General features: G+C 42.0%; 1 protein-coding gene across 8 annotated transcripts in view; it reads left to right on the top strand.

Annotated features, from left to right (window-relative positions):
• The window catches only part of RNF38 (ring finger protein 38), a 116635-nt gene extending 94904 nt beyond the window's left edge, over positions 1 to 21731 (top strand). For 7 of the 8 annotated variants that reach the window (XM_053297108.1, XM_053297115.1, XM_053297112.1 and 4 more), the window contains 8 exons: positions 393 to 560; positions 1944 to 2114; positions 3349 to 3510; positions 3855 to 3961; positions 4559 to 4643; positions 5000 to 5121; positions 15503 to 15602; positions 18155 to 21731. In XM_053297108.1, coding sequence (XP_053153083.1) covers positions 393 to 560; positions 1944 to 2114; positions 3349 to 3510; positions 3855 to 3961; positions 4559 to 4643; positions 5000 to 5121; positions 15503 to 15602; positions 18155 to 18217 — 978 coding nt within the window. In that variant the 3' untranslated portion in view covers positions 18218 to 21731. Of the gene's footprint in view, positions 1 to 392; positions 561 to 1943; positions 2115 to 3348; positions 3511 to 3854; positions 3962 to 4558; positions 4644 to 4999; positions 5122 to 15502; positions 15603 to 16616; positions 16706 to 18154 lie in introns of all 8 variants that reach the window. The other variant, XM_053297109.1, reaches the window with a different exon arrangement.
• The last annotated feature ends 1138 nt before the right edge of the window (positions 21732 to 22869 follow it).

The raw sequence follows: 22869 nt of genomic DNA, 5'->3' as shown, positions 1-22869 counted from the left end.
GTGTGATTTCTGCAGGGTTGGGGACAAAGGGGCCTTGACTCCTGCCAGTGCTTATTGACTGACTTGGTAATGGAATAAAAAAGATAGACTGTGGTATACAAAAAGGTGGTATTGACTTCATGGAATGCATTGCAATATTTAACTGCAGTCAAGAAGTAAGTGATCAGCTGACAAATTTTGACTGTTCGTCTTGACCAGCAATCCAGTCATAGAGTAGTGCATCTGTGGAAAGCCAAGATTTAGTCCTTTCAAGTGCTTTTGTGCCTTTAATTTTGAAAAGCCTATCTTTTTGTGGCAACGTCTGAAATACTTTATGCTATAAAGGATTAGCATATTTCTGAGCTTGCCAACTGAGCAGACTTGATGAAAGTGCTTTTTCCTTTCCTTCACAGATCCACCAGGGCACAGTCCCAGTTTCATACACTGTTACTACCGTGGCCCCACATGGGATTCCACTTTGCACAGGCCAGCACATACCAGCTTGCAATACACAGCAAGTCCCAGGGTGTTCTGTAGTTTTTAGTGGACAGCATCTTCCTGTCTGCAGTGTGCCTCCCCCGGTAAGTAGTTCTCTAATCTTACATTTGAAAGTAAATCGTGAAAATAACATTGTAACATCATAAGCCCTGATGTTAAAGGAGTGTACTTGGAGTCTAATTCTTTGAAAGTTTACTTGGGGCTAAGTCACGCAGCTATAATTAAAAATGGATGGGATCTATGTTGAGAGTTAGACATAGACCAGAGAGAGTTGACTGTGAATAGGATTGCACCCTTTGTATAAGAATCTTCACTGAAGGTTGAATGAGTGTGTATTCCACAAACAGTATGTGGTGTTCTCTCCATACACATCTTGAGAGTTAAGGTGGTTTATGTCCAGCTCACAACATAAATCCTATCCATTTTTAATTACAGCGTTTTAGGATCTTTTGGGAAGGAGAGAGAGAGACTTTCTCATGACTGACTAGCTGCTGTTCTAAAGCTCAACTAAAAGACCTATTCATATTTAAGACAGCCTGGCCAGATGTTTCCATAAAATTTGCCTATTTGTTGTGGTGGTCTTTATTGTGTATTCAGTATCACAAGATATTATCCAGGAAGGTTAATTATTTGACAAGGGTCTGTAGAGTTTTACTGAAATTTATGTATTGCATCGTATTTTGATGGTTATAAAGGTATTCATTCAAAAAATCACTTATTTACATAGGGTAACGTCCACAGTGGTGCTTGTGGGAGGGGCACTCCCTCTTTCCCCTGCTTGTGGGCTTCCCTGACGTGCCTGGTGGGCAACTGTATGAGACAGGATGCTGGACTGGATCAGCAAAGGATCCATCTAGCAGGGCTTTTCTCATGACCTTTTGTGGCTGTAGTGCTCTGCAGAGTTGCACTACCACCAGCTTTAGAGTCACCTCCCAAATGCATGTTGAGCACAGAGTTTCCCATTTGCTCCTATATAGGGTTGTGCAACAGGTTGTGCTACTGCAATAACGAGTCTGGAATAGATGAATTTTTTTGTGTAATAACCATTGCACTATATCCTTAAGCTAGTGTAATAGCATTTACCCTAGCAAAAGATTAATCTGGATGCTAACCATAATTTTGTTCTCTCAGAAGAGATTAAACACTGCATGAATTGGAGGGGTTGCAGAATAAGAATTCTGAAATAGTCATGCTGGAGCAAAATTCTACTCCCACGATTCTGTACTTATACTTAAGAAGTATAACACCTACATACAGAAGCAGTCACAATCTACTTTAGATAAGTAATAATATTCAAACCCTTTTAAAAAAGACTGTTTCCAAGATGATATGAGGGTCAAGGGAACAATATTTGCTTAGTAAGTTAAATTATGCTTTGTTCTATTCTGATACCTTTTATGAAAGTTAAAACCATCTAAATATTATTTGTTGCGTAAGATTGACTGTTTCGTCATTGTTTTTTGCAGATGCTTCAGGCATGTTCTGTTCAGCACTTGCCAGTTCCATATGCAGCATTCCCACCCCTTATTTCTAGTGATCCATTTCTTTTGCATCCTCCGCATCTCTCTCCACATCATGCTCCACACCTGCCACCTCCAGGTCAATTTGTTCCCTTCCAAACACAACAGTCGCGGTCGGTAGGTTGCAATTTTAAAAATTCTCTCTTCTCTAGTAGTTGGTAGTGAAATGTTGGATTTAAGTTAGCGTGCTTTGGTTGGCTATCTGAAAGAGGAGCTGAGCATATTCAGCCAAAAACCTTGTGAGGGTTTGCAGTGGCAACAGAAGTATAGTAGTTTATGACCTGCAAAATGTTAGCTAGGCATTTGAAGTTTTAACTGCTTTATTTTCCAATCTGCTATTAAAGTAGAAGAAATTGAAATTACCTGTATTACTCCAGCAGTGGTTTTGAAGCACATTGTTTTTTTTTTTTTTTTGTTTTTGTTTTTTTTTTGGAACTTGCTCTCTTTTGGGCTCATCTCACAGGGAAAATGAGACGAGGCCATGTTTATGAGGAGAAAGTGGGTGTCCACAATTGTTTGCATGCTGATGAACATGGCTGCTGTCTCAGCATCATGGTTTACTGCTATTCTGGAACATGTTTGAGAGCCAGTGTTATATAGTGGTTAGTGTTTGGGTTCAGCCTGGGGAGACACCCATTCAGCCATGGAGCTCACTGGATGACTGTCTCAGCCTAATCTATCACAGAGGGTGGTTGGGAAGAGCCATGTGCATCACCCTAGAGGAATGGTGGAATATAAATGCAATAAGTAGATAATAGGATACTGAGCTGTAGCAGAATTGGAATCTATGGAGCTGCTTCTCTGTATTTCACAACTGTTAAAAATGCTGACTAAGGAACCTTTGGAAAGTGACAAATCTTTTGCCAGAGTACACTGGATGAAGCATGCCTGAAATGCAAATCAGGAGAAGGATGAACAATATATGACTTCACCTGCTAACTAGACATTGTGGACATTTATATTGCAGTTCATGCAAAAACACTCTGGGCAGGATCCAAACTAAATTGGTCATTAACTTCAGTGATGCTTTGTCATGCCTGATTAGTCCGGATGTTTCCCAGTATTTATACTCAAAAAGGCAAAACAATCCAATTGCAATTTGTTAAACGGCACATGTTCTGTATCGGACTAGGATTTTTAAAAGTAGGGAAAATCCTTAATTTCAGGCAACATATGCATTTTTTAAAACATTGTTTCCATCCAATTATTTTAAAAAAAGAAAAACTGTGCCCATGCGGCTTTATTAACATCTTTGTACTATCTACTTGATTAGCTTAAGTGTATTTTTCTGACAAATAGCATCTGTAATAACTCTTCTCAAATGTTAAATATAGCCCGTTTTCTTCCATAGCCTCTTCAAAGGATAGAAAATGAAGTAGAGCTGCTTGGAGACCACCTTCCTGTGGGGGGTTTTACCTATCCACCTTCTGCCCATCCGCCAACATTGCCTCCCTCTGCCCCTCTCCAGTTCTTAGCACACGACCCTTTACACCAGGAGGTGTCATTTGGAGTAGTAAGTGGAGATTTTCAGCATTGTGCTGTGATTCATTATGCAAACGCTTCTTACAAACTCTATATCTAGTATGTAATCTGCATCCATATTTTAGAAGCACCTTTCTGAGAATTAAGTGGATCAAGATTTGTAACTGTATAAGCTATTCCCATGGGATTGGGTCAGGTTATCCAACAGTTTAGCAGCTCCTGGAAGTCAGGAATTGAATTGTTGTCAAGTCAAGATGCACTGTGACAAATTCTTCTGAAATCTTAAAAAGCCTGGTTTTTGCAGTGCCAGACTGGACTAACTTCATTTTTATAGCTTTTCAGACTATTGATGCACTTTTTTTTTGCTTGATTCAGCCTTATCCACCCTTTATGCCTCGAAGACTCACAGGACGCAGCCGATATCGATCCCAACAGCCAATACCACCTCCCCCATACCATCCCAGCCTACTGCCATATGTGCTGTAAGTCTCTTTATAGTCTACCTTATGGAGCCATTTGCTTGAAAACACAGGTGTTCAGTTGCCCCCCAAAGAGCTCACATTCTGTTTCAGTAGAAATGGCTTAGGGGAGTGATGGGTATCTGTCATTGAGCACTTTCTAACTTAAATGAAGGGCACAGTCCCCTGGGAATCCTAAAAGAATTGAAAATAAAGATATTTTTAAATAGATATTTCTAAAACTGAATTTAAACAATATCAAGTCTAACTTTGTTATATATGTTTATGCTTCAAGAGATGCAGAATGTGTGCAAAATAGCAGTCTTGCTTTGGTGCAAAATAGCACTAAGTTTTTGCTTTTGCTCTTTTGCTTTGGTGCAAAATAGCAGAGTCTGTTTTAATGTAGATATGTAACACAGTGAATTGCATGACTTAGGATTTGAGTAGAACTGAATTTGAAATTAAGTTCTTGACCAGATACGTGCATGCGAGAGACTCACTCACACTCTGACTGATCCAGGTTTTATTTAATTTTTTTAATCTTCAGGCAGAGATCCAAAATCAGCAGCTTTGAGTAAAGTGGTTTTTACTAGTCCTGTTGCTTACTTGCTCCTTCCCCAGATCAATGCTTCCAGTGCCACCTGCAGTTGGACCCGCCTTCAGTTTTGAGTTGGATGTAGAAGATGGTGAGGTGGAAAACTATGAGGTTGGTTAATATTATACAAATATGTGAGGAAGCATATACTTCACTTACGTTGCTTAATTTAAAAATATATTTTTCTAAACCTGCTGCCATTAGATTTAAAAATTGGGGACTGCTGGCTTTATAAACTAGCAAAATGCATTTTTGTGCAATAAAGGTTTCTCAATAGCTGCTTACAATTTTTTTTGTGGGAGGCGGGGTATACCTAGGTTGAAAGATATAAATCATGCAAATTTGCATTATTTCTCATTTTGGATAATTCAGATTTTACTGGTCAGCCTTAATCATGTGATATGAAAAGTTAAAGGGCGGGGGGAGCTTAAACAGGTGGTTTTTTTAAAGGTGAATTTATTCCACAGGCATTACTAAACTTGGCAGAAAGGCTGGGAGAGGCCAAACCAAGAGGACTGACAAAAGCAGATATTGAACAACTTCCATCTTACAGGTTCAACCCAAACAATCACCAGTCAGAACAGACTCTGTAAGTACTACTTCACTTTGTTGTAGCTTAACTTTGAAACCACTTGACCCTGATTATATGGAGCCTAGAACAGCAAGTTACTATATGTAATCACTTCAAAAAAAGCAAAATATTGCCCATTTCAGATATTTAATCTGAAGTAGAGGGATTTTTAAAATTAAGTGTAGGATTTATTTATTTTTAATTAAGAGCTGGGAAGTTCATTGAGCATCTGCTTTGCATGCAGAAGGTCCCACTCCCTGGCATCTCCAGGTTAACTCCCGTTCTGCTGGTGTCTCATTGGAACTGCAGACCTGGTGTAAGCACACCACTTGCATAATAATCAGCCCTTATTTCTTCTAGCAGGACATTATTTTCTCTCTCTCAACAGCTCCCCCATGCCACTTCACTGTCGTGGTTTAGTGGTTAGAGTGCTGGACTAGGACCGAGGAGACCCGAGTTCAAATCCCCATTCAGCCATGAAACTAGCTGGGTGACTCTGGGCCAGTCACTTCTCTCTCAGCCTAACCTACTTCACAGGGTTGTTGTGAAAGAGAAACTTAAGTATGTAGTACACCGCTCTGGGCTCCTTGGAGGGAGAGCGGGATATAAATGTAAAAATAATAATAATAATAATCGAAACTTTAATTCGGGTTGCAGTGTGGCATAGGATGCTTCTTTTCAAAGAAATTAAGAGCCCTTGTAGATAAATAGAAACAAGGAACTCGGTGCTCTTCATATACATTGTTCCTTTTCAGAGGGTCTTGCAAAGTATCCAGTAGAAATTTGCATCTTTAAACGCTTAGTTAAGTAGTTTTCAGTTTCATGTGAGAACCTTAACAATTAAAAAAATAATAATTGGGGTTGTCAATACTTTGATTTCTCAACCCCATTCATGAAATTTCTGGACATGGAAAATACCAAGTAACACATCAATTTTGTCTGGTGAAGTGTTGTAGTGGAATGATTGGGGGGGTGGGGGTGGGCAGTACGCAGGAACATAGGAAGCAGCTATATACTGAGTCAGACCATTGGTCCATTTAGCTCAGTATTGTATACACAGACTGGCAGCAGCTTCTCCAAGGTTGCAGGCAGGAATCTCTCTCAGCCCTATCTTGGAGATGCCAGGGAGGGAACTTGGAGCCTTCTGCATGCAGCTGCTCTTCTCAGACTGGCTCCATCCTCTGAGGGGAATATGAGTGTTCACACATGTAGTCTCCCAGGGTGGACCCTGCTTAATAAAGGAGACAATTCATGCTTGCTAGCACAAGCCCAGCTCTGCAGCATTCTCCTTCAGGTATTAAACCCAGGTATGAGGTGGTGCTTCATTTGTCGGCTGGGAGTGCAAGGTGTTCCCCTCTCCTGTCCAGTCAGCCCTTTGTTTAAGCACTGACTGACTGGGGGCTTCTTTCCCTGCCTCGATCCCAGCCAAGCAGAGAAAGATGCACCCAGCCAGGCAGCGTTTGAACGAAGCGCTGACAGGAGCATCAGGTGAGGGTCAGACCCTCACCTGATCCTGGCCATGCCACCCTGCTTCAATGTCAGATGCAGGAAGTGTATCCAACACCGGAAGAGGGGGTGCGTTCAGACCCTCTCCTGATTGTTTCCAGTCAATCCTTTCTCTACCTCATGAGGCAGAGAAAGGAGCCCCCAGCCAGCACTTGAATGAAGCACTGACTGGAAACGATCCGGATCTGAGCGCACCATCTTCTTCTACACTTTCTGCATCTGATGTTGACACAAAGGGTGTGGTTAGGATGTGTGCACTAGTGCGTGCCCATGTCATTGGGCTAGGGGCCGCCAGCAGGAGCTTGTCCCCTGGCCATCGGTGAGCTTCCCACACCCCTGAGGCGTGCGCTGGCTAGCTATGCCTTCTGGCACCAGTGTGCTCCATAGCTACTTCCCCTGCTCTCACTGAGTTCAGTGCTTGTCTGCAGAGGCAACCGAGGGAGAAGGTCTCTCCATGACCTGGAATACTGCATGGCCAGCATTCCAAACGACAGGGGAAGAGGCTCCCTGAGAAGTACTGCACCCAAGGAGAAGAGAGGATATGGCTATGAGTTCAGTAAAATCTGAAAAGAGCTTGTGTCCTCTGATGTAGTGAATACTAGCTCTTAGCACACGTCACTGATAGCGATAAATCATTTGACTTTACCAATTCAAAAGTAATCTGAGAATCAGGCCTTGGCCTAGAAATACCACTGCCCCTTAACAGCCATGGAAGAACCTGATATCCAGCCTAAGCTACTCAGTAGTAATCCAAAGGATTTACTTAATCTCAGTAGGACTGCTTAGAGTAATTTAATCAGGTGTCGTCTTGGCTGCCAAACATTTGCTGCTTTCTTTCCTTTTGTAAAACACTCCTTTTTTAATGTCTATAAAGCATTATCAAGCAAGGTTAAGTGGTTTATAATCTTGACTTCTGGGAGAAGCAAAGAAGGGAAACTTGCCTTCTTGGTAGAACTGGTATTGTGCTGACGCTAAAAGTATGAGCTGTGAACCAGGCGGTCTGCAGTTCAAATTTCAGCGTAGCTATGAACTCAGTCTTGCGTTCTCTCCATTCTCTCTCTCTTTTTTAACATTTTATATCCCGCTCTTCCTCCAAGGAGCCCAGAGCGATGTACTACATACTTAAATTTCTCCTCACAACAACCCTGTGAAGTAGGTTAGGCTGAGAGAGAAGTGACTGGCCCAGAGTCACCCAGCAAGTCTCATGGCTGAATGGGGATTTGAACTCGGCTCTCCCCGGTCCTAGTCCAGCACTCTAACCACTACACCACGCTGGCTCTCCTCCTGCAATGTGGTGATAATACTCACCTGTTTTACAGGGCTGAAGTAAGGATTGCTGAGAGAGTGCATATTGGGTACTGACAGATGGTAGATTGGGATGTGCAGTTGATCAGGAGTTTCTGACTCTTAGTTAAATTGTCCTGTCATGGCTGTCCTTTCCTCCCAACCTTGGTTTCCCTCACCTGTACTAATTGGTTGCCTTTGATTTAAAATGACTAGCAGTACTTCACAAAGTTTGTGTTTGAATCCCTGATTTGGAATCTCTATTGATGGGCAATAACTACTTTAAAAGTAGCTTGACTACCTAAAAAATAATTTTAACTGCGTTTTAGCAAATAATTATATAACTGCTTTGAAATAAAGTGTGTTCAACTACTTTTTCATAACCACTCCTCCCAGGTTGAAAATTAAGATGTGTGTTTTTTTTTTAATAGATCAAGCAAACTGTTTAGAGATTTTAAGATAGATAGGCTTGCAAATAGTAAATTCTATGCAGACTTTCCCTTTCTTCTGATGCAATTGGTGCCAGGTAGAACTGCTAGACTATTCTGTGTGCAGCCAGTCCCTTAGAAATACTACACAGCAAACATGCTGTTACATTGGCTATAAGAATGGAGTCGGCCCATGGGATGCCACACCACTCATTAGTAATTGCAGGCATGTTTGTATTCTTCTTAGTGACTGATTTGGTTTTTATTTCATTTTTATCCCCTCTTTTGTCCAAGGAACTCAAAGTGGTGTACATTATCCCCCATTTTAGCTTCACTATAACCCTATAAGGGTTAGACTGAAAGGGAGTGACTGACTAAGGTCACTTAGTGAGCTGCATGGCTGAATTGGGGATTTGAAGCTGGGTATCTCAAGTCCTAATCTCTAACCATTGTGCTGCAATGGTATTTATACAGAGTTCTTCTGGTCTCTATGCATCACACTTGGGTTTGTGTCTGCACAGAGCCAATCTCCAGATTCTTCTAGAGCTTTACTATATAAGGAAAAAAAGAGGGGAAACTGCTCCCTCTAGCTGATATCTCACCTCATCCGCCACCTTCTGCTTTACTGCCCGTTTGTTGACAGAATTTGTGTTTAATTAGCAAATATTTCACCTTGGCTGTAATTTTTGTTTGTTCCACCTTTCTGTCCCCTCATATTTCTAACTAGTTCATTTTGCATCTTTATTTACTCTCTTGCGCCTTCTCCTTTCCCCTTCCCTGGTCTCTCATGGCCACAAAAGTGACTGTCAAACATTGTTCTCAATGCTCCTCTAAACTACCCTTTTCAGACGGTCACTCTTTATGCTTAGCCTGCTTTAGGGGAGTCACATCGTACTGACTCCTGTCAGGTTTGCCAGGGTTTCACGAAAGCCCGCTGTAATTGGGCCGTTCATCTCCATTCGCTTCTTTGGGAAAGAGCTCTTTTAGCGAGCTCCTTTGTTACTGAAAGGCCTGTTACTGGCCCACTAATCTTCCCTCGTACTGGGGATTTAGGGCATGAGGCTAACCCCAATGCACCTTCGTGCCCACCCATGCCTCTGGCACATGCCCTGATGGCCATACTGCCTTCCTAGATACCTAGGAACCGGCCTTCCTTGCTGGTACCGAAGGCTCCTCTGCTGCTGCACCCTGAGCCTTCGGTCACAACTGCGTTGGCTCTTTCCACTCATCTCCCCTCAATGAGGCTAGTGACTCCCAGATAGTGGGTGGAGCCCATGACACCACTGTAGAGGAAAGATCTCGTGAGACCCAAGAAGAGGGCAGAGCTTCCCGCGGCACTGGCAGGGAAGCCTAGTAAGGCAGTGAAGCAACCTGCTGCTCCTGTGACGCCGATGTCTGCCGCACCAGTGAAGAAGGTGCCCTCGGTACCAAACAAAAAGTAGTCCAAGGTACCGACACCATCCCTCCCTCCCCGCAGAGCAGCAGCAGGAAATGAAAAAGAAGCACAGGCACCTGACACCTGTAGTTCCTCAGGCGTTTGCTCTCCCTGCTCCTATACAACCTATTGCAGCAGGCTTGCATCATTCTGATTATGACTCCCCAGTCCCTGCGGCAGACCCACTGAGCGCACATATGAGCATTCATGGGTCAAAAAGTAGGAGCCCTAGTTCCCAGATGGAAGAGTCACAGGAGCTATCCTCGGGACAGATCTTACTCCCCCCAAAAGACACTTTCCAAAATATTATGGACTCTCTTCTTCTCCCAAAGACTATTATTCTTCCCATGGGGGAGATGAGCCTGATTACTACTATGATGGACCCGTTAGTACTATCGGAATTCTAGATGGCTCTATGCACCACCTTGCTGTGACTCTTATTCCTCTGAGCCTCACTGTTCTTCTCGTTGATACCTGCCACACTACTTCCTCGCGGACAGAGGCTGCTGTGACTTTAATCATAATAGGGATACACACTACGCATCACACCAATCTTGTAGACCTCGCCACAGATCTATATCCAGATCTAGGTCATGTTCTAAATTCCGATGTAGAACCCAATCTCACTCGAAGACCCATCACAAATCTCCAGGCTGTATGGCACCAGAACGCTCAGAACAGAAGTCACCAGTACGCAATGATGCACCAGCTGCTCTGCAGCCGGCACTATCTCAGCCACCCGCTGTACTAGGTCCTGACCAGCCAGTTCCAAGGCCTCTACTGCTTTTTCCCTCACCAGAGAAACCAGGACAAAGATGCCAACTTGGCCACCTCTGGATGGGAAGATTTCCCAGTGGACTATGATAATGACTCCAACCACAGAGGATGGCATGCAAGATCAAGCTGAGGACCCCTTGCCTTAGTAATCAAAGCATTGTGCAGAACAGCTGATGCGTAAGGCCTCTGTTGGGTCTGGCAGTTGACCAGCAAACATCTCTATTGGAGGACCCCATATATGAACTTATTCAAATGGAGTCTCACATCCCAGTGGCACTTCCTCTGATATCCACTCCTGCCCAAGTGGTTAGGGCGTCATGGGAAAAACCAGCTTCAAGTTTCTGAAACCTCCAAGAAGCTGGAGAATATGCACAGAATCCATCCAAAGGACACGGCTTTTCTATCTAAACATCCCGTGCCAAACTTGGTGGTAGTTGAATCCATCCAGTCGTGAAACAAGTATTGCCTTTTGAACACACTAGCTGACAGAGTGGGAAGAAACTATCTAGGCAAAAAACTTTACAGCCAGCCATTTAATCTACATGGCAAACCACCAAGCCTGCTGGGCATGTTACCAACAGTACATTTTGGAGAAGCTCGCATCATTCCTTCAGCAACTCCAAGAAGACCAGAAAGATGCTGCTATGGTCTTCCTGAATGAAGGTCTGCATGTTGCCAAATAGCAGCTACACTTCTCCAGGCATTGTGCCCTAAGCTCTTGCCTGTGGGCTTCCCAGAGGCATCTAGCTGGCCACTGTGCAAAACTGGATGCTGGACCAGATGGGCCTTGGGTCTGATCCAGAAGGGCTGTTCTTATGGGTCCCGCTCCATGGCTTTGGCAGTTTCTTTGAGGAGACACGTGTGGCTAACATCATCCTCCCTACTGCAGGAAGCCAGGGCATGCATTGAGGACTATCTTTTGATGAGGAGGTCCTTTTTGGCTAGAAAACTGATGACATCCTTGAAAGGGACCAGGAGCTGTGAACCACTGCGAGGTTGATGGGTTTCTCACAGTCTTCCACGTCTACCTTGACTGCTGCAAGAAGGAAACACTGGCCCTGTTACTTGCAGCCCAGGCAATCATCGTACCACTCAGGTGATTCCTTTCATCAGCAGTAACCAACTGAAACACCAGCTTGAGACCTTGGTCTGCTCTTAAGCCCAAGATAGCCTACTCCAAGAGACAATGATGCCACTATAAGGCTTGCTATATCTGCATTTTACCACGCCCGAGCTTCTATAATATCTGATACTTGGGTCTTGCCATTGTGCGAAATGGATACAAAATAGAATTCCAGTCCCTACTCCCCTACTCTGAAATCTGTACCATGGCCGTGTCACATCTCATGGAAGAAGTCCCTCATTTGGAAAGGGGCCATTCAGAGAGTACACCACAACGAACACATAGGTTTCTACTCCTGCTACTTTACAGTCCCCAGAAGAGACAGAGGACTAAGACCCATCCACGACTGAGGTGCATGAATCGTTTTGTCACCTGCAGGAGATTTTGTATGGTCACCATCCCTGCTATTCTTCACTTTCTCTTTCCAGGAGCTTGGTTTGCTCCCATAGATTATTTCCACTTATTATATGTGTCCATACACTTATTTCCAAATCTCCATAGTGCCACACCATCGCAAATACCGAAGATTCCGCATGGGTTGCTAAACTTAAGAATCTTCTGTCCTCCCTTTCGGGCTGGCATGTGCCCCACACATATTTACAAAATGCATGTCTTTTGCAGCAGTGCATCTCCAGCTTCAGGGCATCACGGTTTCCCTACTCATAGACGATTGGCTTCTTGTAGCCTCAACAAGGACCCAATAGTTACAGCACATAGAATTATATCTTCGGCTTCTCAGCTCCCTCGGCCTAAAAATAAAGTACAAAAATTTTAAACTCACACCAGCTCAATCCATAGTGTTTCTGGGCATAGTATTAGAAAAATTTCTCACCTCTCTTCCAGAACAACGAATTTGATCACTTCAACAAGTGGCTCACCTCTTCTGCACCACTCGATGACACACCATTAAGTTAATGTAGCGCCTGTTCGGCCTGATGGCCTCATCAATGTCTTACCTCTTACCTGCCTTCATATGAGGACATTGGTTGCGGTTCCTGGACAATTGCAAGCTCCAGAAACACTCTCAGCGCAGTGTGCAGAGGGCAGTCTCTTGGTGGACGAAGATCTCAAACCTCACCCAAGGGATGTCTTTCTGAAGACCTCCACCCAATCTCAGGTTGGGGAGCACACTGGAAGGACCTAGTAAGTCGCAGGGACTTGGTTACAAAAGGAGCAAAATCATATCAATTGCCTGGAAACTTTGGCAGTGTTCAGGGCACTCAAGACTTTCCGCCATAGGATAACAGGTAAACTTGTATTCCTGCTCATGAACAATACTATGGGCAGGTTGTACTTGAATTGGCAGAGAGGCATGGCATCCTGATTTCTGCTCTGTCTGACAATGCACCTTTGTCTGTGGTGCCTAGACTGGAAGATATGGCCATTAGCAGTATACATCCAAGGAAAAATCAACTCTCTAGCAGATGCCTTGAGCCGGCAGAACTTCCTCTCCCACAAATGGAAGTTGAATTGCGGCATAGTGTACATGGTCTTTTGGATGTGGGAAACGCCCTGTTTAGATCTGTTGGTGTCCTCCTAGAACAGTCAGTGCACCAAATTCTGTAGCAGAGCAGAAGCAGACATGAGATCAGAGAGATATGCCTTCCTCCAGCACTGGGACATGCAACTTCTGTACATGTTTCCACCAATTTCCCCTAATTCTGGGGGTCCTCCAGAAAATCATCTTGAACACAGCTTAGTGCATTCTAATCGCTCTGTGGTACCCCAGGCAACCCTGGTTCACCATGCTCCTCCTGCTATCGCAAGGGTCTTACCTGTGTCGTCTTCCCATTCCGTACCTGTTAACGGGGGACCAGGGATGCAGTTTTCACCTGGATATCAAGTTTCTTCATCTCACCGCCTGGAAAATAGGGGCATGACCCCATTTGACAGCTGCAAGAAAACCACACAGAAGTCTTATGTTGCCAAGTGGAAATGCTTCTTGAAGTTTTATGGAGACCAGAGCTGCTACTCCTAGTGACGCTTCTCTTTTGCTGATATTTGATTACCTCTTGACTCTAAAAGATAGTGGTTTATCACACTCCTCATTGCATGTCCACTTGACGGCAGTAGCTCAAAGGCATTCTATGCCTGGTTTGTTTTTCCACAAGCTTGTTAACAAGTTCCTTAAGAGCGTGCTTCATATGTTCCTGCCTGCTCCTCAATATTCTCCCCACTGGAATTTACTGTTCTTAGTTGATGAAACCTCTCTGGTTACTTGTAATCTTAAATTGTTGTCTTTAAAAATGATTTTCCTTATTGCAGTCACTTTGGCCAGGAGAGTAAGTGAACTCAGAGTGCTATGTTTGGATATGCCATACCAACAGGTTGCATTGGGGAGGTAGGGTGGGTCGTGTGAATGCACAGAAGACCACTCAAAGAACTACAGTTACAGGTCAGAAACCTACCTTTGTTCTTTGTGGTCTTGGTGCATTACACTTGAGACAATAGTGAGCAATCTTACCTGGATGGGGGTGCAGTCGCACAGAGAAAATAAATAAATGTATGTATGTATGTATCTCTCCCCCCCCTCCATATATATAGAGAGAGGGGGGGGGAATGTAAGACAGATGCACCAAAGGATGCTTGAGATCTGGAGTGGACATCCAGTGCGTAATGCTGTATGAAGGTGATTGGACGGGACCATACTGTGGCCCTACAGACATCAGTCAAAGAAAGTAGAAAGCTACCGAAATTGCCACTGCTTGTATAGAATGTGTTCAGATAGGAGCAGGTAAGGGCTCAGAAGCTAGTTGATAAGCCAGAGAGATGGTCTCCTTGACCCACGAAGCAATTCTTTGGGATGAAACAGGAAAGCCCCAGGAGTGAACAAACAGGGACTTTGACTTATGAAATAGTTGTGTCCCATCTACGTAGACTGCTAGGGTTCTCCTAATATCCAAGGATTGGTAAGTATGTTCCTCTTCCATGCTAGGTGAGGGGAATAAAGTAGGCAGTGAAATGTTCTGTGCCAGGTGAAATTTGGACACTACCTTAGGCAAAAAGGAGATATCAGGCTGTAGAACTTTGTCTTTGTGAAAAATATAGCTTTTGCTACTTATGGTTCAGGTATGCAGTGGTCGCTCAGACTGAGGTGAGCTATCAGTTAGAGGGAGCCATTTTTCTGCACTTTTCCCCTTATATGGTAACGTTCTAGAAAAATCCAGAGATTGACTCTGCACAAATACAAACCCACGTGTGAATGCACAGAAGACCACTCAAAGTACAGTTACAGGTAAGAAACCTGCCTTTTTCAATATAATTATTTAAATGACGGTGGTTGTAAGTAAGTATTGTTACCATAAATTACTTTTGGTAGAAGTAAACTGCATAGTCTGAACTGCTTTTCATGTAGTAGTTGCAATTACTTTTCAACTACATGAAAATTAGTAGTACTAAAAGTACTTAAACCATTACTCATCACTGTTAGTAATTCAGATGTAGATTTGTACTTGTACATGCAGGTTTTCCCAGTATGTCATGAACTTCAGTAGGTGATTGACTCATCCCACTGAGGCACTGTTTTGCACCTGGCTGCAGTTGATGGACCTTGCGGTGCTAATAAAACAAAGTAAAGTAGGTCCTACAGATCAGAAGCCTGCCCACCTCCCCTGTATCTGAAGTTCTTGGAGCCCTCAAAGCATTGTATAAATAGTGTTGGGAGAAAAATTTTGTCTCTGGATTGGGGTTGTGAATGACTTGCTATATCTACTTGTATGCAGCAGTGCAGTAAACATGCAGTCTTTTTTTTTTTTTTTTTAAGCAGCGGCAGTAAATCTGGCATTACTTTGGTGTTTAAACCTCACATAAGATATTTTGTTAAATATTCTATCATCTCTTTTCTAGGTGTGTAGTGTGTATGTGTGATTTCGAGTCGAGGCAACTACTTCGAGTCTTACCATGTAACCATGAGTTCCATGCCAAGTGTGTTGACAAATGGCTTAAGGTAATGATCTTTTTTATGTATATAAAGAACTGTAATAACATAATATTTGTACAGCTGTACCTCATTATCCGTGGGGGTTCCGTTCCCAAATATTATCTGTGGGTTTGTTACCTGCAGTAATGAGACATTGAGTCTATGGGATCATGGGGGTTTGGTTCCTGTACTTGTATTGAAAAGCCCAGAAGGTGCTAAAAACGGGCCAGATGAAATGCCCTACTGTGCTCCGCAGGCCTTTGGGAGTCCCAGGATTCCCCCTGCCTCCCAGGAATTCTGTGAAAAATCAGTTTTTGTTTAGTTTTAACAAATGAGCCATAAAATGGCTTCCAAGTTCAAAATGTTCACCGGATATTACCTCTGAGGTCACTTCCGGACACCTCCGGCCCGCGGATATGTAAGATTAACGCCTTATCTGCAGTTTCTTTTTAATGTATCCCGAAGTCAGGTGTTAATCACTCGATTGTGGATACATGAAACTGCAGATGTCGGGTCCGCGTATAGGGAGGTCCACCTGTATTGTATTCTATCACTACTACATCAAGAAAGTGATATTTACTTTTGTAGTAATATTTCTCAATATAGCTGTATTTTTAAAAAATCTATATGCATGAGACTTGTGCACTGTCCATCAGTTTTGCTTATAGATACTTAGGATGGGGTTTTTGTTGTTAAAAAGGCAGAGAAAGCCTTGGAGTGTGAGTGTGTGTATATATATAGATGGAGGGAGAGGGAGATCCCCAAAATATGTTTGATAATTTGTAGCTGTATAAAATAAGTGTTCTCTTAATCCAAATTAGAAGCAAACAATATGATGACAGAACAAATGTACACAAGATGCAAATTATGGAAGTATAACTGATGTAGAAAACTAATCATAAATTTCAGAAATGTACTTGTTTCACTGCAGTGATAAATACTAGAACATAAAAATTGCAGAAACTACTAATGCTTGTACTATTAAACCTCATTCTTGATTATAAGTGTTTTATGTTTGTCAATTTTGTGAATTTTCTGCAGCTCAGAAATATTACCACTAGATGCCACCATTTCCCTGTAAATTAATGGATTTTGCATGGCACTGAAAGAGCTTCAATGGATAGAGAACTGTAATTACAATGACTACTGTTGGGAATTGTTTTTGTGTCAGTTTTATAGACCATTTCCTTGCATTTGAGATGCACTATGTTTTTTGAAGAGTCCAAAGATAAAAATGTACATTTGACAACTGTAGAACACAGTTCAAGAAATTTAGCCATAATGGCATACAGTTTTCTTTCCAAAAGCCCCATTGTAACTATGTATGGAAGTACACTTGAAAACGAGCACCTCTTGACTTCTGTTGTAACTACTTTGTGTTCTCACGTAGAAGTGTTCTGTATCGCTTATGTGTTTGAGCATACTTACAGAGGGTTTTTTCACATCACACAAAAATTGAGTATGTTGCCCCAGTGGCTCTACTGTATATACAGTGATTAAAACCTGATAGCAATACTTAAAATGTTAATTTATAAACTAGACAGTGTACACATTAGCAGCTCTCATGGGATCCTGGTAGAACTTGAAATGGATTTAGCTGTAAATGTTTCCTGGAACACCTTGAAATATTTGGGTCATTTTTGTGCTCTTTTAAAGAGAACGTAAGGCATTTGCCTTGTTTTTAAAATTCATAATCAGATGAGCATGGAGATGCGTAATGACTGACAGCTGAACATGTGAACTGGTTTAAATGAAAAGCATTGTGTTTTTTAGTTGGATGGCTATGAAAGCTGTGATTGCTCAGTCTGTAGTGGCTTATTCACACATTAAACCATCCCTTGGAGCTACAGTCAGTGAGTGGTGAACAGGCATATGGCAATTGGCTTATAATCTTGTTCTCCTGCTTTATATTTATATACTGCCCTAGGGTCTTAGAATGAAGGGCGGTATAGAAATACAAATAAAAAAATAAAACGTATGCTGGTATTAAAAAGTAATATGTAGTAAAACCAACAATCCATTAAAGATCATTTCAGTTAATACTAACACAGAAATACATTATTGCCTCATATGATTTGATATCATTGTCAGAAGTCCTTCTATAGAGTGCTTAGGAGCTGCTTTCAAAGCTACAGCTGCATTGAAACATTGTATTAGGTTTTAGGGAAGCTGTTACAGAACTGTTCTTTCTCTTGTGATTACTTAAACCCTCTGCTTTTAAAGCGGAATGAAAAGGATAGCAAAGTTTCAGTTTTGTTTTTCCCCATTGTTGAAAGTCACATGACTGGCCTTGTGGAGAGATCTTTGGGCTAATTTCATGGGAATGATAACATCCAAGGTATGATCCAGCTAAAGTTAAGCAACTGAGTCCCATTACTTTAATTGAAATCCTATCATTCAAGTCTCTTTCCCCTTTCCTGCTTGGCTTCATTATTTTTTTGTTCACGTGCTGGGGGCAAAGTTTCAGTGTAGTGAGTTTAAAAAAAAAAATAATGCTGCATTCTTGTTCCGCTGTGTTTTGTACATGGAGATGTTTCTTGGCTCTAGCAATTCAATAAAATCTGATTTTTATTTTCTAGGCAAATCGTACCTGCCCCATCTGCAGAGCTGATGCTTCAGAAGTGCATCGTGATTCAGAATGACCAGTCTAAGAGCACAATTCTACTTTGGGTGTTCCTAGTCACATGTGTATATATATATGAACTCTCCATTGAACTTAACCCGTGTGGCTTCCAGCCTTCCCTTTACACAAAAAGGGTCAATGGACCTTCCTTTGCACTGTGTGATTTAATCAACTATAAAGCTTATAATTAGTCTTCACAATTATGGGATTGTTATACTAACTGTGTGATTGGAACTCCAAAGATTTTTTTTTTCTTTTAGCTTAATTTCGTGTGTGCACTAACATTCCCTGGTTTTTGTGTGATCATTCCGACTGTTGCTGCAGGATTACAGTGGAACGTGATCTTCTAGCATGTGCTTTTATATATATATAAATATATATATTAAAAAAATGGTAGCTCCAAACAATATAGCAATCTACCTTTATATAGAGCCTTCAGATACTGTGAGTGGGAATAAACAGTGCGGGTGGGTGCGTTGATCGCAGGGTGTCTGTGTGTATGCGGGTGCGCAAGTGCTTGGATGGAAGTGTGTGAGAGGACTTATATACCAGCATGTACTGAGGATGTATGTGTGTAGTATTAATTATGCTGCAATGTATAATCTTGTGTGTTATTTAAACAGTACTAGTACTGTACACTGGTTTCTTTCTTTGCGTTTGCAGTTGCACACTGAATGCTAAGGGTGCAGCAATTATAGGCATTTAATATTTCATCCCCACCATGTATTTAATAGTAGTATAAAAAGGCCTTTTTACTTTTATTCATGCGGCAATTATTCTTCCCATTATTTGGAGATCATGCCTTTCGTTATAGAGCATGATTCTTCCGTTCTAACGATAAATACTTAATTAGCCTCATTTTAGGCTACCAGAATTTCCAAGTTTTAAAGCTTGTAGCTCATAACTAACTTTATAAGGGGCTGCAGCATTGCACAGTCAGATAGCAATATTAAAATTCTCAACTGATTAGTGAAAGTTGATGCTGTCCTCTCTTCCTTTAAATTCTTCCAGCCAACATTGGGTTTTTTTATCAGTTGAACTTTGAAACTGGATTTTTATTTGAGATACAGAAGATGTCATTTTGTTTCCATTTTTTGTAGAAATGGAAACTGAGAGTATCTTTTGAGAGTCTTGGGCAAATACGTCTTGCATTGTTAGCCATATACCTGCTAAATATGTCGTTTAGCTTACAAACACTGGCATTAATTCACATTCCTTGTCCTGTACAAGCAAACTTATGTACCATTTTTAAAAAAAACATAAAGTGGGGTTTGTTTGTAAAGCCTTCAACCTCATGAACAAAATGAAAGCACTTTCTTAGGAGTAGGATGTGTGGTTTCCCTCACCCCAGCCATGGTACCCTGTTTAATACTTTCTTTGTTTTACTGCCCGGCAAAAACATCCTAGGATACAGTTTCTAGCTAGCCCTACGTCTTAGTAGGTTTTTGTATGATGTTGAGGCATCCTCATTGTCATATGGTAGTATGAAGAATATTCATCTTCAGGAATGGGCTGGTATATGAAATCAAGGAAAACACAATAAATGCTGTGAATCTGGAGTTGACCTCCTTTCAACTGCCTTCTGAATAACATCATATTGCTGGGAGGGGGGAAGGTTGGCATCACTTAACATTTCAGACTGTTAGCAATTTTACATCCCCCCCCCCCCCACGGCTACAATATTTCTCCAATTGATGCACATTTTATTTTTGGATCTTTTTACTTTTCTACACTTTAAGCACCAGAAGTTTGGATTGCAACAGCACAAGCGCTGCAGCTAGCAATATTGCTGCAACCTGCTGCCAGTCAGCTTTAAGTTCCTTCTGTGTCCTTTCTGATGCTTCTGTATGCTGCTATGTGTTAAGTCTGTCTCTTCCTCCTGAACAGTGTTCTCTGTGCTGGATTGCCTCCTTGCTGAAGGCTCTGCTGACCAATCGCAGCTTGTGGTTCTGCAAAATTAAAAAGCACAATTTCCTCTTCTCATTTCAGATCTTGTTGCCCTTTGTTCAGTAGTTTTAGTCTGTCCTTAGTGTTTAATACTTAAGGCTAATGAAGCAGATGGAGCAGTGTAACATACTGTGTGTGACAGATTTACAACCGTTACCATTTCCCCTTCAGTGTGCTCTGATGAATTGTTGCGTTTAAAACAGGTTAAATTGCACATAGTAAACTTTATTTTTTTAAGCAAAACAAAATCATGGGCTGGGAGGTGGGGATAAGTGTATGCCACACGCGTTTTACAATACTTCGGGTCTTTTTTATATTGCTGGACAAAAAAACTTTTTTTTACTTGTACAAATCTAACCATAACACTACTCATGCAGTGTCCCAAGTTGTCAAAGCATAGAAAAACAGCACTTTCTCTAACAGATAAAAATGCATAATTGACAAGGCACATAATACCTACTTATGAGAGGAAGGTGTCCTTAGCTCAAAACCTGGATCCATCTTGCAGTGTAGCGTCTTGGTGGGAGGGGTTGGGTGGCAGTAGGGACTAATTTGGTAATATACTGAACTTAATTGTTGCACTCCTGTGGCTGATCTTTGAATGACTTTTGTTTGCATGGGACTCTTGCAGAAGTGTGCAGATTTGCTTCCTGTGGTTAAGTGTGTATAAGCGCACACATGCATGTGGTCTGAACCAGCTCAGGCTGGCTGCAATGGAATCCTTAAGCTGTTGCTGCTGGCAGAAGAGGGGAAGGGGATTCATGCTCAGCTGTTAACTGCCATGTGTTATGCACATTTGTGTGTCTAATGCCACAGCCCTCAATGGTGCCTGAGCACTCGGTTATGTTGAGTAGCCTTTTCCCCTTGTCCCTGCCTCACCCGCTAAAGGAAGAAGAAAAAAGTTGGCTTTATCATGTTGGCACTGCTGGGTTTTCTTTTGCATGAATTGTCAACTTAATTGACCTTTTCCTAGCTTTTTTTGGTTCTAAAAATGGGTATATAGGCCATCTCTGAGGTCTCACTTTGTAGCTTTCTTTACAGATTATTTTGTGCAAAGTAATTTCTTTTGTATAGAGTTTTTTTGTACAGTCTCCAGAATGTGATATTTGTTGCAGCTGTTAACATTTACACCTCTTGTAATATTTGGGATCTACCAACTCTTTATTTTGCTTTCCAAAAACAGGTTACAAACTCAGTTACTGTTAGGCCTTTCTAAGAGAACTGTGGTTCTCTCTTTCCCTGTGCCCTCCTTTGGTACCTTCAGTTACCTCATTTTGCTATTTTTATGTTGCAAACGTCTAATTGTGAAAGCTTATGGATTTTGTTAGAATCATATTGGTCAAGTGTTTTCTTTAAAACCATACTCCATTGTATCATTTAACATGTAGTTTTAAATGTATTATAAATATCTGTAACCAAATCATTTGAAGGCTTGATAAATTTTTAACAAAATTTGTACATTTTTATGAGAGTTACTAGTAATGCTTTACTAAGTAGTGCAATGAATTTTTATTTTTAATCCCTGTGCCCAATTTTGGAGTTGAGAGGGTTGTTCAGTAATAAATGTATGATGTACACTTATACAAGTTTGTGTTGCTTCTTCTAACACAAGCACAGTGTTAGCTCTCCTGTGACCTATTTATTGTTCAGGACCCTGAAATTCTGTTAACTGGCATGTATACATAATTTGCCATTTTATTTCTCATATTTATATATTGCCTATGTGCATCTCCAGGCAGTGTACACAATTTAAAACACAATACACATATAAAACAGAGTGAAAATAATTAAACAGTTTAAAATTAATTTCGGTTAAAGGCCTAAGAGAACAGATGTGTCTTGAGGGTCTTCCTAAAAGCAAGCAGAAGGAAAGGCTCTTATTTTGACAGCCCTTAAGAACAGCCCTGCTGGATCAGGCCCAAGGCCCATCTAGTCCAGCATCCTGTTTCTCACAGTGGCCCACCAGATGCCGCTGGAAGCCACAGGCAGGAGTTGAGGGCATGCCCTCTCTCCTGCCGTTACTCCCCTGCAACTGGTTCTCAGAGCCATCCTGCCTTTTGAGACTGGAGGTGGCCCACAGCCCTCCGACTAGTAGCCATTGATAGACCTCTCCTCCATGAAGTTATCCAAACCCCTCTTAAAGCCATCCAGGTTGTTGGCTGTCACTGTGTCCTGTGACAGAGAGTTCCACAAGTGGATCACGCGTTGTGTGAAAAAGTACTTCCGTTTGTTGGTTCTAGACCTCCTGGCAATCAATTTCATGGAGTGACCCCTGGTTCTAATGTTGTGTGAGAGGGAAAAGAATCTCTCTCTCTCCAAATTCTCCAAACCTTGCATGATTTTATAGACCTCTATCAGGTCTCTCCGCAGTCATCTTTTTTTCTAAGCTAAAAAGCCCCAGGTGTTGTAGTCTTGCCTCATAAGGAAGGTGCTCTAGGCCCCTGATCATCCTGACTGCCCTCTTCTGTACCTTCTCCAGTTCAAGAATGTCCTTTTTAAGATGTTGTGACCAGAATTGTATGCACTACTCCAAGTGTGGTCGCACCATAGTTTTGTATAACGGCATTATAATGTTAGCCGTTTTATTTTCAATCCCCTTTCTAATGATCCCTAGCATTGAATTTGCCTGTTTCACAGCTGCCACACATTGAGTCGACACTTTCAATGAGCTGTCCACCACGACCCCAAGATCCCTTTCCTGGTCAGTCACCGACAGCTCGGATC

Source organism: Hemicordylus capensis, chromosome 2, assembly GCF_027244095.1.
Source record: "Hemicordylus capensis ecotype Gifberg chromosome 2, rHemCap1.1.pri, whole genome shotgun sequence".
NCBI lineage: Eukaryota > Metazoa > Chordata > Lepidosauria > Squamata > Cordylidae > Hemicordylus > Hemicordylus capensis.
Note: the sequence above shows the minus strand (reverse complement) of the source record. Positions and strands in the feature narration are given on the sequence as shown.